This window comes from Ictalurus furcatus, chromosome 20, assembly GCF_023375685.1.
Source record: "Ictalurus furcatus strain D&B chromosome 20, Billie_1.0, whole genome shotgun sequence".
NCBI classification, from domain to species: Eukaryota; Metazoa; Chordata; class Actinopteri; order Siluriformes; family Ictaluridae; genus Ictalurus; species Ictalurus furcatus.
The window spans coordinates 11,289,005-11,304,520 of record NC_071274.1 but is presented as its reverse complement, the minus strand read 5'-3'; the positions used below and the strand labels follow the sequence as shown (position 1 = coordinate 11,304,520).

The window sequence follows — 15,516 nt, the reverse complement described above, 5'->3', positions numbered from 1 at the left end:
CCTACACGGTCGCGTGGAACCTGGAGCCTATCCCAGGGAGCATGGGGCACAAGGCGGGGTACACCCTGGATAGGGTACCAATTCACATACCCGTTCATACACCATGGACTCTTTGGACATGCAAGTCAGCGTACCATGCATGTCTTTGGACTGGGGGAGGAAGCCCCTGCAGCACGTGGAGAAAATGAAAACTCTGTAAACACAGGGCAGCGGTGGGAATCGAACCCCTGACCCTGGAGGTGTGAAGCAAACATGCTAACCGTTAAGCCACTGCACACCCTATATACAGTGGTGCAAAGTTTGATTTTTCTTTATATCTGCATAAATTTGACCTAAAACCATCTGATTTTCAGACAAGTCTTAAAAGTAGACAAAGAGAACCCACTTAAACAAATGAGACAAAATATTTTACTTTGTCATTTGTTTATTGAGGAAGATGATTTAATATTACATATCTGAATGGCAAAAGTTTGTGAAACTCTAGTATTTAATTTGAAGGTGAAATTAGAATAAGCTGTTTTCAATCAACAGGATGACAATCGGGTGTGAGTGAGTGCCCTGTTTTATATAAAGAATAGGCATCTATCAAATTCTGATCTTCGCAACACATGTCTCTGGAAGTGTAATATGGCATGAACAAAAGAGATTTCTGAGGACCTCAGGAAAAGAGTTGTTACATTTGTGGCATTTGGCAGACGCTCTTATCCAGAGTGACTTACATTTTATCTAATTTATACAACTGAGCAGTTGAGGGTTAAGGGCCACAACAGTGGTAGCTTGGCAGTGCTGGGCTTGAACTCCTGACCTTTTGATCAGTAACGCAGAGCCTTTAACCACCGAGCCACCACTGCCCCAGTTGTTGATGCTCATCAGACTGGAAAAGGTTACAAAACCATCTTTAAAGAGTTTGGACTCCACCAATCCACAGTCAGACAGATTGTGTACAAATGGAGGAAATTAAGACCATTGTTACCCTCCCTAGAAGTGGTTGACCAACAAAGATCCTATCCTATATCTTCTGGATAAAAATTCTGAGACTACACCTTCACCTGCACATGAACTCACACTTGTTCAAGCAGGGCTTGGAAAAAGGACTCTCAATTATAATTAGTTCTCAATTACAGAGAATATGACATATTCAGAGGTGAAGTTTGTGACATAAGATAGTCTGTTTGTCTTCTGGACAATATGTAAAACAAAATAAGTTTACATTAGAATCATCAGTACATGTATTCAAATATGTTATTATTTATTTATTTTTTGCATTTTCCAATAGTTGCAAATGGGTCATGCAACAAGACAATGACCCTAAACACACAAGTCATTGTACCAAAGAATGGTTAAAGTAGAAAAAAGATGTTTTGGAATGGCCAAGTCAGAGTTGGGAGGCGCGCGGTATTTATACAAACATACTCAGCGTCGTAATAGCTGACGGCTGAGGGCAATTCAGACACACGTGAAACAATAGCCAATGACAGAACGGGGAGGAGACATAACAGAAACATAAACAAATTCACGTGTCGAAATGTCATGATTGTCCACAAGGGAAAAGCAGGTGCCCGCGCACCTGCTCGTGCACGTGCGCTCACATGCTCCACAGCGTGCTGCTTAAAGGGGAACTCGTGACAATGTTTAGGAAATCTGATGTTTTAAGTCATACTTTTACAGAAATGTAGAACATTGTAAATAGTTCACAAAGTTTCAAGCACCACTGGGGGGGGTATGTGTGTGTGTGTGTGTGTGTGTGTGTGTATATGTATGTGTATATATATATATATATATATATATATATAATTATAATTATCTCACAAAAGTGAGTACACCCCTCACATTTTTGTAAATATTTGATTATATCTTCTCATGTGACAACACTGAAGAAATGACACTTTGCTACAATGTAAAGTAGTGAGTGTACAGCTTGTATAACAGTGTAAATTTGCTGTCCCCTCAAAATAACTCAACACACAGCCATTAATGTCTAAACTGCTGGCAACAAAAGTAAGTACACCCCTAAGTGAAAATATACAAATTGGGCCCAATTAGCCATTTTCCCTGGTGTCATGTGACTTGTTAGTGTTACAAGGTCTCAGGTGTGAATGGGGAGCAGGTGTGTTAAATTTAGTGTCATCACTCTCACACTCCCTCATACTGGTCACTGGAAGTTCAACATGGCACCTCATGGCAAAGAACTCTCTGAGGATCTGACAAAAAGAATTGTTGCTCTACATAAAGATGGCCTAGGCTATAAGAAGATTGCCAAGACCCTGACACTGAGCTGCAGCACGGTGGCCAAGACCATACAGCGGTTTAACAGGACAGGTTCCATTCAGAACAGGCCTCGCCATGGTCGACCAAAGAAGTTGAGTGCACGTGCTCTGCGTCATATCCAGAGGTTGTCTTTGGGAAATAGACATTACATTACATTACATTACATTACATTTATTCACTTAGCAGATGCTTTTATCCAAAGCGACTTACAAAGGAGAAAGATACAAGCAAAGCGATATATCAAGCAGAGAACAATACAAGAAGTGCTACCATACAAGATCTATTAATTGAATTTCAGAAGAAGCAAAGTGCAGAGTAGAGGTGTAAGTGCATTTTTTTAATTTTTTTTTTTATTATGAGTTGGTTAGGTGTTCATGGAAGAGGTGGGTCTTTAGCTGTTTTTTGAAGATGGTGAGAGATTCTGCGGTCCGGATTGAGATTGGAAGTGCATTCCACCACTGAGGAACAGTTAGTGTGAAGGTTCTGGAAAGGGACCTTGCGCCACGCTGAGTTGGAACTGCTAAACGTCGGTCGCTAATCGATCGCAGATTGCAAGAGGGAATGTAGGCCTTCAGGAGAGAGTTGAGGTAGGAGGGTGCTGTTCCTGACAAGGTCTTGTAGGTGAGCATCAAGGCCTTGAACTTGATGCGGGCAGCTACAGGAAGCCAGTGGAGGGAGATGAAGAGGGGTGTGACATGGGTTCTCTTGGACTGGTTGAAGACAAGGCGCGCTGCAGCATTCTGAATCATCTCAAGGGGTTTGATGGAGCTGGCTGGGAGGCCTGAAAGCAGTGAGTTGCAGTAGTCCAGGCAAGAGCCTGGACTAGTATCTGTGTAGCCTGTTTGGTGATGTAGGGTCGGATTTTCTTGATGTTGTAAAGGATGAACCTACGGGACCTTGCACTTGCTGAGATATGGTCTGTAAAGGTCAAGCCGTCATCAAGAATCACCCCAAGGTTCCTGGTCGTCCTGGTTGGCATGAGTGTGAGTGAGCCGAGCTGTACAGTGAGGTTGTGGTTGATTGAGGGACAGGCCGGGATCACGAGAAGCTCAGATTTTGCCAGGTTAAGCTTAAGATGGTTTTCCTTCATCCAGACCGAGATGTCCGAAAGGCAAGCAGAGATGCGTGCAGAGACGGATGGATCGTCAGGCTGGAAGGACAAATGGAGCTGGGTGTCATCAGCATAGCAATGATATGAGAAGCCATGAGACTCAATCACCTGCCCTAGAGATGTGGTGTAGATAGAAAAGAGGAGTGGACCCAGAACTGATCCCTATGGAACGCCAGTTGTGAGTTGCTGAGTTTCAGAAATACCTCCCCTCCATGATACCTTGAAGGATCTGTCAGAGAGATAGGATTCCACCCAGCGCAGAACCGTTCCAGTGATGCCCAGGCTGGAGAGAGTTGACAGAAGGATCTGATGGTTCACAGTGTCGAAAGCAGCAGAGAGGTCAAGTAGGATGAGGACAGATGATCTCGAGGTTGCTCTTGCTAGTCGTAAGGCTTCAATGTCAGAAAGCAGAGCAGTCTCCGTGGAGTGGTTGCTCTTGAAGCCAGACTGCTTGGTGTCCAGGAGGTTGTTCTGTGTGAGAAAATTTGAGAGTTGATTAAAAACTGCTCTTTCAAGAGTTTTCGAAAGAAAAGGGAGTAGGGAAACAGGTCTGTAGTTGTCAACTATAGCAGGGTTGAGTGATGGTTTTTTAAGCAGTGTGGTTGCTTAAATGAGGTAGGGTATGTGCCAGTAGAGAGCGATGTGTTAAAGATGTGTGTGAGTGCAGGTAATAGTGTGGGAGAGATGGACTGAAGAAGGTGAGAAGGGATAGGGTCAAGAGGACAGGTTGTGGGATGGCTAGAGAGGAGGAGTTTAGAGACATCAGTCTCTGAGAGGGGAAAGAAGGAAGTCAGTTGGGAGTTACATGGAGGAGTCAGTCTATGCATGTCTGGGGCTGAGAACAGGTTCCTGATTGATGTAACCTTGTTGGTAAAGAAAGTGGCATCAGTCATCTGCAGTGAGAGAAATAGGGGAAGGGGGAGGAGGGGGACAGAGTAGAGAGGAAAAGGTTTTGAAAAGAATGCGGGTGTTGGGAGAACTAAGAATCTTCTCTTGGTAGAATGTGGCTTTAGCAATGGAGATGCTATTGGAAAAAGAAGAGAGAAGTGTCTGATAATTGGTTAGGTCAATTGGGTTGTTTGATTTGCGCAATTTCCTTTCAGATGCTCTTAGTTTGGCCCGGTTGTTACGCAGAGCTTCTGAGAGCCAAGGACTAGAGGGTGATGTACGAGCAGGTCTGGAGGTTAGGGGGCATATGCTGTCAAGAGAAGATGTTAGAGTGGAACATAGCATGTCGGTTGCGGTGTTTAAGTCAAGTGAAGAAAGGTGGCTTTCGGAGGGAAGTAAGGTTGTGACAACGGAGAAGAAATGTGAGGGGGAAAGGGAGTGAACATTGCGACGAAAAGAGATAGAGGGAGGAGACATTGATGGTGGTGAGGGGAGAGAAATAGAGAACTGGATAAAGAAATGGTCAGAGGTGTGGAGAGGAGTAATGAGAAGATTATGTGTGGTGCAATTACGTGTGAGGATGAGGTCAAGCTGTTTACCGGCTTTGTGGGTTGCTGGTGTGGTGAACTGCTTGAGGTCGAATGTGGGAAGGAGAGCAAGAAAGTCAGCTGCATGTGGCTTGTCTAGATGAATGTTGAAATCACCAAGGACCAGAAGAGGAGTTCCATCATCTGGGATGGTGGACAGTAGCGTGTCAAATTCATCGACGAACTTCCCCAGTTGACCTGGAGGACGGTAAACAACAAGAAAGTGCATTTTGGCAGGGTCAGTGACTGTAACAGCATGAAATTCAAAGGACGTGTATGAGCAAGAGGGAGAAAGACAGGTAAATTTCCATGTTTTGGAGAGAAGCAAACCTGTACCACCCCCTCGTCTGTTGGGGCGTGAGGTATGGGAGAAGTTGAAGTTGGAGGCCAGGGCAGCAGGTGTGGCAGTGCTCTCAGCATGGATCCAGGTCTCAGTCAGAGCCAGCACGCTGAGATTGGAGTGGGTTGCAAATGTAGAAATGAAATCTGCCTTGTTGACAGCAGATTGGCAGTTCCAAAGTCCGACTGAGAATGAGATGGAACCTGCAGAGGCCGCATTCAGAGAGCGTAGGTTGTCCAAGTTGCGTACGTTTCTGGGAGAATGCTACGGTCTGCGCCTGTGGCAAATAACAGGGATGAACTGATGACACATGTTAGTGTGTGGAAACAGGTAACAGCAAGAGGAATAAAGGGAGAAAAAGTATACTTAGCAGCACATGTGGTGTCTTGTCGGTGTCCTTGCTCGGTGGACTCGCACAGGTAGACTCGCAGGTCTTTACACGAGCCCGGTCTTCACACGACAAGGGCTGACGCTTCCGCCTCAGCGTTTCTTAATTAATAAATACTGATGTGTTTCAGCGGAGCACGCCTCTTTAATTAGCAAAACAAAGAGTAGTCGCGTGAACGAGCGACTCCCGACCGAAACTGAATACCGGAATTTGCTTTAATCTAGCAACAAGTGTACAGCTCGTAGCAACAAGGGAGCACAGTTACAGCTTCTATCTGACAATTGGGGCTAAAACTAGTTTCAACTAAAAAATCCAGAAAGAAACACTTACCAGTTACTGTTCGCCTGGGTTAATAATCGCTTCTGCTCGACGTATGAGTGCTGCCATCATTTATTAAATGATGATAAAAAAAAGGTTGGAAATGAAGCTAATTACAAATTCTGATCTATTTACTAAACTGTAGGCAAATAGCAGGAACCAATTTTGTGCATGACTTTGTCCACCTCTTAAATCAAGTGTAAATAAGGGTCACACATGAAGCAGTTACCCACAGAATTGTCTTTTTTCATTCATTCACATGAATATCATTTATGTATGAAAATGTGTAATAATACAAGACCATTTTAAGACAGGATCTAAAAAAAAATATATTTTGGTAAACTGCCTTTTACTACTTAGTCCACACTGTTTATTTGTTGTGTCACAAAAGTCTTTTGTAATAAGAACTTGATGTATTAATGCATCCATCTCTTTGTTTTTTAACTTGGAAACACACACACACACACACACACACACACACACACACACACACACATGACTGGCACTTGTACAAATATGACTGGTACACTTACAAAGGCCCACAAGGTCTCACTCCTTTAATAACTACATTTAATCACCTCAGATGTACGCGCAGATAACACAAAAATACACATACAGACACAAACATATTCAGGTTTATGTATACCAACAGGAAAGTTAGCATAACACTCATTTTCATTCTCTCTGAGAGGAATTATTGGCATATATTGGATATTTTGGCACTACTGAGGAAAATTAAAACTGTATTATCTTGTTATAATTGACTGTAAGTGAAGTTGCACCTTAGGTGATCTTTTCTGAGAGTGTGTCTGTGTGACGGAGATAAAGCATTTCTGCTGAACAGAGGTCTACAGGTTTGTCTGTCTGTTTTTCAAAGTGGGTTGCATGGCATACATGGGAAATGAGAATTTTATTTATCAATTACTTCTGTTCAGCTATTATTTACTTAGTTGTTATAGTTATTATAAGGCTGATTGACAGACTACTTAAATTGAATGGGTTTACATTTATGCCACTAACACTAAAGTGTTAGATATAAGAACATGGGCATAAATTATGCTGAAGTGGCTGGCTACATGGCTCCACCACTTTTTTTTTTTCTGGTTCACACCACCTTTTCAGAGAGCAGTCTGTTGAAAATATTTTATATGCTTTTTGCAGAAAAATGATCCAAACCCTTTCTAAAAATATCAGTGTAAGTGAAATAACATGAATTTAATTCTAAATACAGTTTTATTAAAAAAATATTAAAAAGTGTTGTTTATTTGATACAAAATGCTTAGAAATATTTAACAGGGTAACTGGTCTGGATTCAGGATTAAAACTCTATAATGTCTCCAATAATATGGTACATATTTACCCTTTATATTAAAGTAAATATGTACCATATTATTGGAGACATTATAAAATATTAACACTTAATATTTTTGTAGATAGATTATACACATAAAATTTGTTTGTGCAGTGATCATAAGGAGGCTCATTATATTTTTTTGACATTGTAAGTGTTCATGGTCTGAAAACCAATGTAATCTGCTACACAAATGGGAAAAGGTGCAAAGTTGAGAAAATTTGAATTTATCAGTATAACAAAAGCAAGTGATGATTCTTTTTTTAATATTTTTTTTTTTCCAAATTTAAAGTTTTCCATTCCTTTCATAATAGCATTATGAATTATGAATACCATTAATGAGAGTGAGTGGTAGAATTGTGGATTGGGGGGTTAAGGATTGTGTGGAATGCCAGAGAGAAGGAGAGTAATTGCGAGGAACAATAGAAGGAAACCAGAAAAGGAGACTCGTGTCGAGCAAACAGTAGAGCATTCAAAACCTAAATAGTACCACATGGCTCCAGACATACCGCTCATGATATCAGATCTTTTCCTGCCCCCATCAAACACACACACAAAATCTCTGGGACTTGATTGGCTGGATGAGTGTTCTGTTCCTGCCCCATGCAGATATCTGTGTGAAGGAGACGATGTCTTTGGTCGACAGTCTGTACAACCTGCAGCTCATCCAGGACTTCTGCAGAGAGAACCTGAATAATTGCTGTCACTTCACACTGGAGGACATGCTTTATGCCTCCACTTGTATTAAGGTAAGTAGGAATAATCAGAAATGCTTTTTTTTTTTTTTTATCATTCAAGATTAAGTTTCATTTTGTTCTAGTCCTGGATGATACTAGTTACCTGAGATTTAAATGCACTTGCCTCTGAGCTGCAGGGAGGCCTCTCAGAGTAAAAGTGGACCACCCAGTCCTGATAGCAGGTCCTGAGGAGTGTTTGTGCTGATAATGCAAACACTAAGATATTTTAGTGCCTGATACCCAGAAGGATATTTTATAGAGATGTTAGATTTAGGGTTTGTTTTTGTCCAATATAAAAAAAACTACTGATGCTCTCCAGGAAGATCTTGGAATATCTAATAGCATATTAAAACTGATATAGATTGATCAAATTCCTCCCTTCCATGTGTAATTGTTTTGATTCTGTTTTGAAACATCAACACTCTCCCAGTGGGTCTCTCTTTGTGTATACCTGTTGAAGTGATTATTTCTACTAAAAGGTCTTGGGAATTTAAGGGGTTAACTGATATCTCACCTGCCCAGGATGTGTACCTTATAAATCAGCTGAGGAATCTGTGTTTAAGTCTTGTCTTTATAGAGGTGCAAGAAATACTGCTGAAATGAACTCAACACAGTTGGTCTGGAGCAGAGGTTGTGTGGGAGGGACAGATGACCAGTGCATTGTTTAAATTCAACTGGTATAACTGAATTGTGTGTGTGTGTGTGTGGGAGAGACTGTGCAAGATGTGACATGCATCCAAGGGCAATAGAAAAGTGAGTCATTAAGAACAACTTGATGTAACTGTTGTTTTAGATATTTAGATACTTTTACACATTACTTGTGGTCTTGTATGTACCAACATAATTAATAGTAGTAGACGTTCTTCCTGGGTTGGACTAACTATTACTCAACTTGTATGCCCATTAGTTTGTGTATTTTAATGATATATACACACACGTGCGCGCACACACACACACACACACACACACACACACACACATATATATATATATATATATATATATATATATATATATATATATATATATATATATATATATATATATATATATATATAAAATGTGTATATATATAAAAATTATAGATGCACCAATACTAAATTTCTCAGCCGATACGATTATTCATTGATATCGTCCGATACCGATAGTTCTGCCTTTTATGCCTTCTTTTAAATTAATAATAATTAATTCCACAATTCTGAAAGAAATGCAAAAAAACCTCTTTATTCTCTCCATTTCAACAAGTTGTTTCACAGTAACTGGTCTCATAAACAGAAAACACATTACTCTAATTAACATTAACACATGAACTAAATTCTGAAGTTTAAAGTAAGATTTCTTAACTTATTGAATGTTATTAATTCATATTAACTTCATATTAATTAAGTGACTGAATTCTAAAAAACCTCCTGTTAGTCTCACATTCACTCACCACAAACAAAAGCATTTCTACTTCATCATTGAACATCAAACTGGTAATATATAGGCTAATATAAACCTTTTTTTGATGATATTAACTCATATACTCATATTAACATTAACTACATATGAAATATACTACTCTACAAATATTTGTTCACCTCATCTTCATTTAAATCTTTCAACGGTGTACTGGCCCTTTAATTTAGAGCGAGCAGTTCTAATAACACACGGGAAGTGGGGAAGGGGGGGTTGATTAGACTCAATGCTGAAACGCATCACTACTGCTACTTTCAGTGTAAAATTATAGCAGTGCAGACAATACAGAGCTTACAAACTGGAGTTTGGTCATCATTCCACACAATATATCTTTATGAAAACAATGTGTTTTCCAGCCCTTTTTTTTACTGACAGGATATAATCGGCCCTGATCATCGGATGTTTTTGGAAAAATAGCCTTTATTGGCCGATACCGATTATCAGCCGATACATCGGTGCATCTCTTTTTATATATATATATATACAAAAGTGTGTGTGTATGTATCACAGTTGCAATCAAACTGATTCAACCCCCTTTGCAAATCAGGTTTATTGTCAAAATTTACAGACTTTCAGCTGTTTGCAATGATCAAACAAAGCAATTTAAATAGTTCAACACAACAGATGCTTCAAGTGGTTTCCCCAAATTCAATTGAAAATGCTACTTATGATTTCTCCAGTTTAAAAATTATTAAATCCCTTCATGGCAAGCATCTTTAGTACTTAGTGGAGCACCCTTTTGCTGTTATGACCTGCTGCAAACGAGATGCATAGCTTCTGGCAGCATTCCTGAGAAATCTTCTTCACGAGGAAAATTCCTCATGAGCAATGGCCTCCAGTCCAGTAATATTATTGGGTTTGTGTGCTGCAACCACCTTCTTCAAATCCCACCAGAGATTTTCTATGAGGTTGACTGTGATGGCCCTGTAAAATCTTCCAGGACTTCTTCTGCAACCAAGCATTGGTGGAATTTGAGGTATGCTTGGGATCACTGACCTGTTGGAAGGTCCAATGATGCCCAAGTTTCAGCTTCCTCACAGATGGCATGACATTTTCTCCTAGGATTTCCTGATACTTCAAGATACTAATCCATCTTGCCTTCCATACGCTGCAGGTTTCCAGTGCCAGAGGATGCAAAGCAGCCCCAGAGCATCACCGAGCCACCACCATACTTGAATGTTGACAGTGTTCTTTCTTCATTCTTCTTCTTCCAGACATACCGCTGATCCATTGTGCTGAAAAGTTTTTTATATTTGTGCTGTTGTGAGGGATTCTGTTCAGGGGGTTGAATAATTTTTAAACTGGAGGTCATTATAAGTTGCATTTTCATTGAATTTGGGGAAATCACTTGAAGCATTCCCTGTGTTTCAATTGCTTTTGTTTGATTTATTCATTGCAAACAGCTGAAAGTCTGTAAATGTTGACAATAAACCTGATTTGCAATGGGGGTTGAATCATTTTGATTGCAACTGTGTGTGTGTGTGTGTGTGTGTGTGTGTGTATACAGGTGCAGACCTGTGGGACAGTCCTTAAGACACTAACAGTTTACAGGCAGTAGGCAATTATGGTCACAGTTACAGTAACTTAGGACACTAAAGTGACCTTTCTACTGACTCTGAAAAACACCAGAAGAAAGATGCCTAGGGTTCCTGCTCACCTGTGTAAACATGCCATAGGCCTGCTGCAGGGAGGCATGAGGACTGCAAATGTGGCCAAAGCAATAAACTGTAATGTAACTGTAACTGTCTGTAATGTAACACACCTAAGACAGTGATACAGGGAGACAGGAAGGACAGCTGATCATGTTTGCAGTGGAAAATGACATGTAACCGTATGTCCCCCTAGACATGATCAAGAACTTGCAAATGCCTTGGTGGAAGAGTGGAGTAACATCTCACAGCAAGAACTGACAAATCTGGTGCAGTCCATGGGGATGAGATACACCAGACATTGGCTGTTACTTTTGATATTGCCCCCCCCCCTTGTTCAGGGACTCGTTATTCAATTTATATTTATGTTAATGTTTATGTTAATTCAAATATTTACACATGTTAAGAAATTTGCTGGAAATAAAAGCAGTTGAATGTGAGAGGACATTTCTTTTTTCCCGCAACTTGAGATAGGAGGCTATATCTTGAGACAAGAGGCCATATCTCTGAAATGCTTTAGCATATTCCTACCAAACTTATTGTATGTCATAGCCATCATGCCTTGAGGGTACCTGTACAGTTTCAGAACAGCACCATATAGTGGTCATGAGATATGAAAAAATAACTTTTTTGCTTATAACTTATGAATGGTTTGTCCTAAAATCATGAAACTAGTCTCTACAGATTCAGTGGGGCATAACAAGTCATTTGATATTACATTTATGAATGTTAGCCATTTTCGTGGTTGGCCATTTTGAATTTAGTCTTAAATGCTGTATTTTATGAACAACTTGGCACATTGTTACAAAAATTGGTAGGTGTCATCAGGACCATGCCCCAAAAGTACTCAAAAAGTTTCTGGACTGTGCCCCCTTGTGGTCAACAATTATAACATAATTTTAAAAATGCTAATAGCATTTGACTACTTTTGTGCATTGTCATCAGATTGGTCTTGACAGACCTGGGTCATGCAGAGAACAATGATACCAATTATGCCATGGTCGGCTAAAATTCTTGTCCGCCATTTTGAATTTTCTTAAAAAAATACTTTTTCAAACTTATCCCAGATCATTCGTCTAATTTTGACGAAGTTCATAAGAGATGATCTTGAGACCATGTTGGCAAAAAGTTATCAAAAGCTTTTTGATAAATCAAACGGTTCACAAATAATGTGCGGACAAATTTGATGGCGATCACACTGAAATGGATATGAGGCTATATCTCCATAGTGAATTAGCATATTCAGACCAAACTTAGTAGCTGTCATTGGTATCATGACTTGAGTACCTGCATTGATTTGGGACAGCACCACCTGTGGTCAAAAATTATAATGCAATTTGAAAAAATGTTAATTGCTTTTGATTACTTTTGCCCATTGTCATGACACTAGTCTTCCTAGACTCTGTGGCTCAGGCCGAGAACAATGATATGAGTTAGGCCATGGTCGGTTGAACTTGCTGTCTGCCATTTTGAATTTACTGAAAAAATTTTGAATTTCGTTGAAAACCTACTTTTTCAAACTCCTCTTAGACTGTTGGCCCGATTTTCACCAAATTCAATTCAGATAATCTTCAGACCATGCCAGCCAAAAGTTAAAAAGCTTTTTCATAAACCAAACCATTATTTAACGCATCAACAAAAATGATGTCATGATGCTAAACTGAATCTGAGGCTCTATCTCTGCAACACTTTTTCATAGTCACACCAAACTTTGTGTGTGGCATTGACACCCCACCCTGACCACACCACATCAATTTGGGGACAGCACTACCTATTGGTCAAACATGATAAAAACAGTGAATTGTTATATGATTTAATTGCTTATAACTTTTCAACCATTTTGCCTAAGATCATATACAAGTGACTCTTCAGTACTTGGCCCCTTAATTGCTGCTTGCAGCTATATTTTTTTTATGTTTGTGTCAGAAACAGAAGCTAAAAAATTAAAACATGAACATTTATTTGATTGGGTTTTTTTTTAAAAAAAACAAGCTATTTGAATTTTTTTGTAGAAATTTAAAAGTAATTTGTATTTCTTTTCCTTCTTTGCAAATAAAAAAATGAAACTGTATATGGACTAAAACAGAAAAGGAGTCTCTTTTTAGAAAAAATGAAATTTTTCAATGAATTATGCACATTATGTGGAAAGATGATACCGGAATTTGACCCCCATGTACACAAGGAAATGTGCCAAAATAGCTCATATTTCTTGCAGAAAACCCCACTCTTTCCCCCTATTTTTCGACTATGTACTATGATAGACAACAGACCTTTCTTGCCATATCTAAAATTATGTTAGAGTAAGGTTCCAAGGCCATTGTCAGTTGATCGCCAGCTAAGCTAGTTTAGCATGTATCACTGCTAAATGGTGTCAGCTTCCTGTGTAACAGGTCTATGTGCACGTGGACGTCAATTTCTGGTATCATCTTTTTTGTGTATGCATAATGTATTGAAAACGTCAGACATTTTTGTTTTGTTTTCTTTACTTTTTTTAGTGCAGCAAAGAAGAAACAGGGAAATTTCATTTTTTCCATTGTTTTGTTTTTGATTATTAATATATGATTAAAATAACTTGTTAATTTTTAAAATCTTGTTTGGAAATAAAAATTGAAAGACAAAAAGGTACACTGACCCATGTATCTTACATTCATTTTATATTGGTTTTGAGATCAAAAAACAGATTTATTTAAAAAAAATTTCATTTTCTCCACAAAATATATATATATATATATATATATATATATATATATATATATATATATATATATATAAAATGCTTTTAAAAAGAAAGAATTGTCCAGTTTTTTCTAGATATTGTTTCTCATTCTTCCTTCTCAAAACTAAAATGTGAACAGAAAAATTAAATATTAAAAAAAGCTCTATTTTAACCAAGGAGCTATCTTATCTCGCCAACATATGCAAAGGTCACCAGTAGGGGGAGCAAAGATGTGGGAAATACAAATACATTAATGTGGATCAATTTCCATTATGACATTATTATCTTTAGTAGGACACATGATGACATATTAACGTGTTTTGCATACATAAGATCACAGATGCTCATGATTGGCTAGTGTTGCCTCCCGGCCATGGATTGCATTGGCATTGGCAGAAGATCATGGATGGATGCCACAGCCATCCTTGGCTGGGAGTCAAGAGAGCAAAATAGGGCAAGTGCTTTTCTGTTATGCCACTCAGGAGCCATAATGTTATATTTTCATGTCCAAACATATTTTCTGGACTGTGAATTACATCTATTATAAAATCAAGGTTGTAATAATTTTGACTTCAAAGATATTTTGCAGTCAGCACAGTAGACTTATTGCACAGTTTGACCACAGCAGTCTTGTACTGTTTTGTAGCTCTCAGTTTCAATAGTAGTCTAACACATTCTGATCCAGTTGTGTTATTACAGGCATATTTAAAAAAGCATTAGAAACATTACTGTTAGGGAATGTGCATTGTTGGGACACAGTATTGTTTCAGCTTCTCTCCTCTGTTATTCAGTCATGTTCGTATATGTATGTTTGTGTGTGTTTTAGAGTAACTACCTTGTGTTTATGGCAGAGCTGTTTTGGTGGTTTGAAGTGGTCAAACCCTCTTTCGTTCAGCCCCGGACGCTTGAATCTAAAGGTAAGCTTGGAGCACTAAATTATCCAGTCCTTTATGACACCAAACCAGCTTATGGCTTTGTTTTCCAGTTCTTAACACACCCAAGCCATTAATGGCCATTTGGCTTAATTACATTTACATTTATTCATTTAGCAGATGCTTTTATCCAAAGCGAATTATAAATGAGGAAATAATTAACTAGCTTGGAAGTGGTGAGAGCTGGATTGCAACTAAAATATAAACTTATTATGTACTGTGCTGTGCCAAACTCAATTTTCTTGTTCTCTGTTTCCAATCAAGTTGAGCCAACTAAAATGGCTCCCATAACCAAACACAACCTGATCCACAGGCCACCCAGCGCTAACCAACCAAAGTTTGTATTTTATTCTATTCAATATTTGACTCGCAACCATTTAAAAAATATATATCCTGTACATAATTTTTTTTCATTCTGATCTGTATTCATGTGATCTAGGTCACCAAGCACAACCAACTCAGGTAAGGATGTCTGCTTTACAATAAATGCATTTCCTAGCCCCATTCCTAGAGTATTGCACAAATAAGTGGTTTCCCACTAGTCTGTGAATATTATGAAAGTTTGACATTTTCTGCTATATATAGTTCTGAAAATTGCATGTTTTCATGAACTGTGATATGTTTCACTTTTGCATGTATTACAACCACAAATAAAATGGTTTTAAAATCTGATTAAAAGGGAGAAAATTGCTTTTAAAGATTACATTCCGACACCAACACACTGCCTAAAAGCGAGCACTATTAATTTCATTTGCATTTAGTATGTAACAAAT

At 38.8% G+C, this 15,516-nt stretch overlaps 1 protein-coding gene across 5 annotated transcripts in view; it reads left to right on the top strand.

Annotated features, from left to right (window-relative positions):
* The window catches only part of camsap2b (calmodulin regulated spectrin-associated protein family, member 2b), a 105,600-nt gene that overhangs the window by 63,508 nt on the left and 26,576 nt on the right, over positions 1 to 15,516 (top strand). For 4 of the 5 annotated variants that reach the window (XM_053651488.1, XM_053651486.1, XM_053651487.1 and 1 more), the window contains 4 exons: positions 7,861 to 8,000; positions 14,638 to 14,728; positions 15,008 to 15,080; positions 15,183 to 15,205. In XM_053651488.1, the coding sequence (XP_053507463.1) occupies positions 7,861 to 8,000; positions 14,638 to 14,728; positions 15,008 to 15,080; positions 15,183 to 15,205 (327 nt within the window). The remainder of the gene's footprint in view (positions 1 to 7,860; positions 8,001 to 14,637; positions 14,729 to 15,007; positions 15,081 to 15,182; positions 15,206 to 15,516) is intronic. The other variant, XM_053651489.1, reaches the window with a different exon arrangement.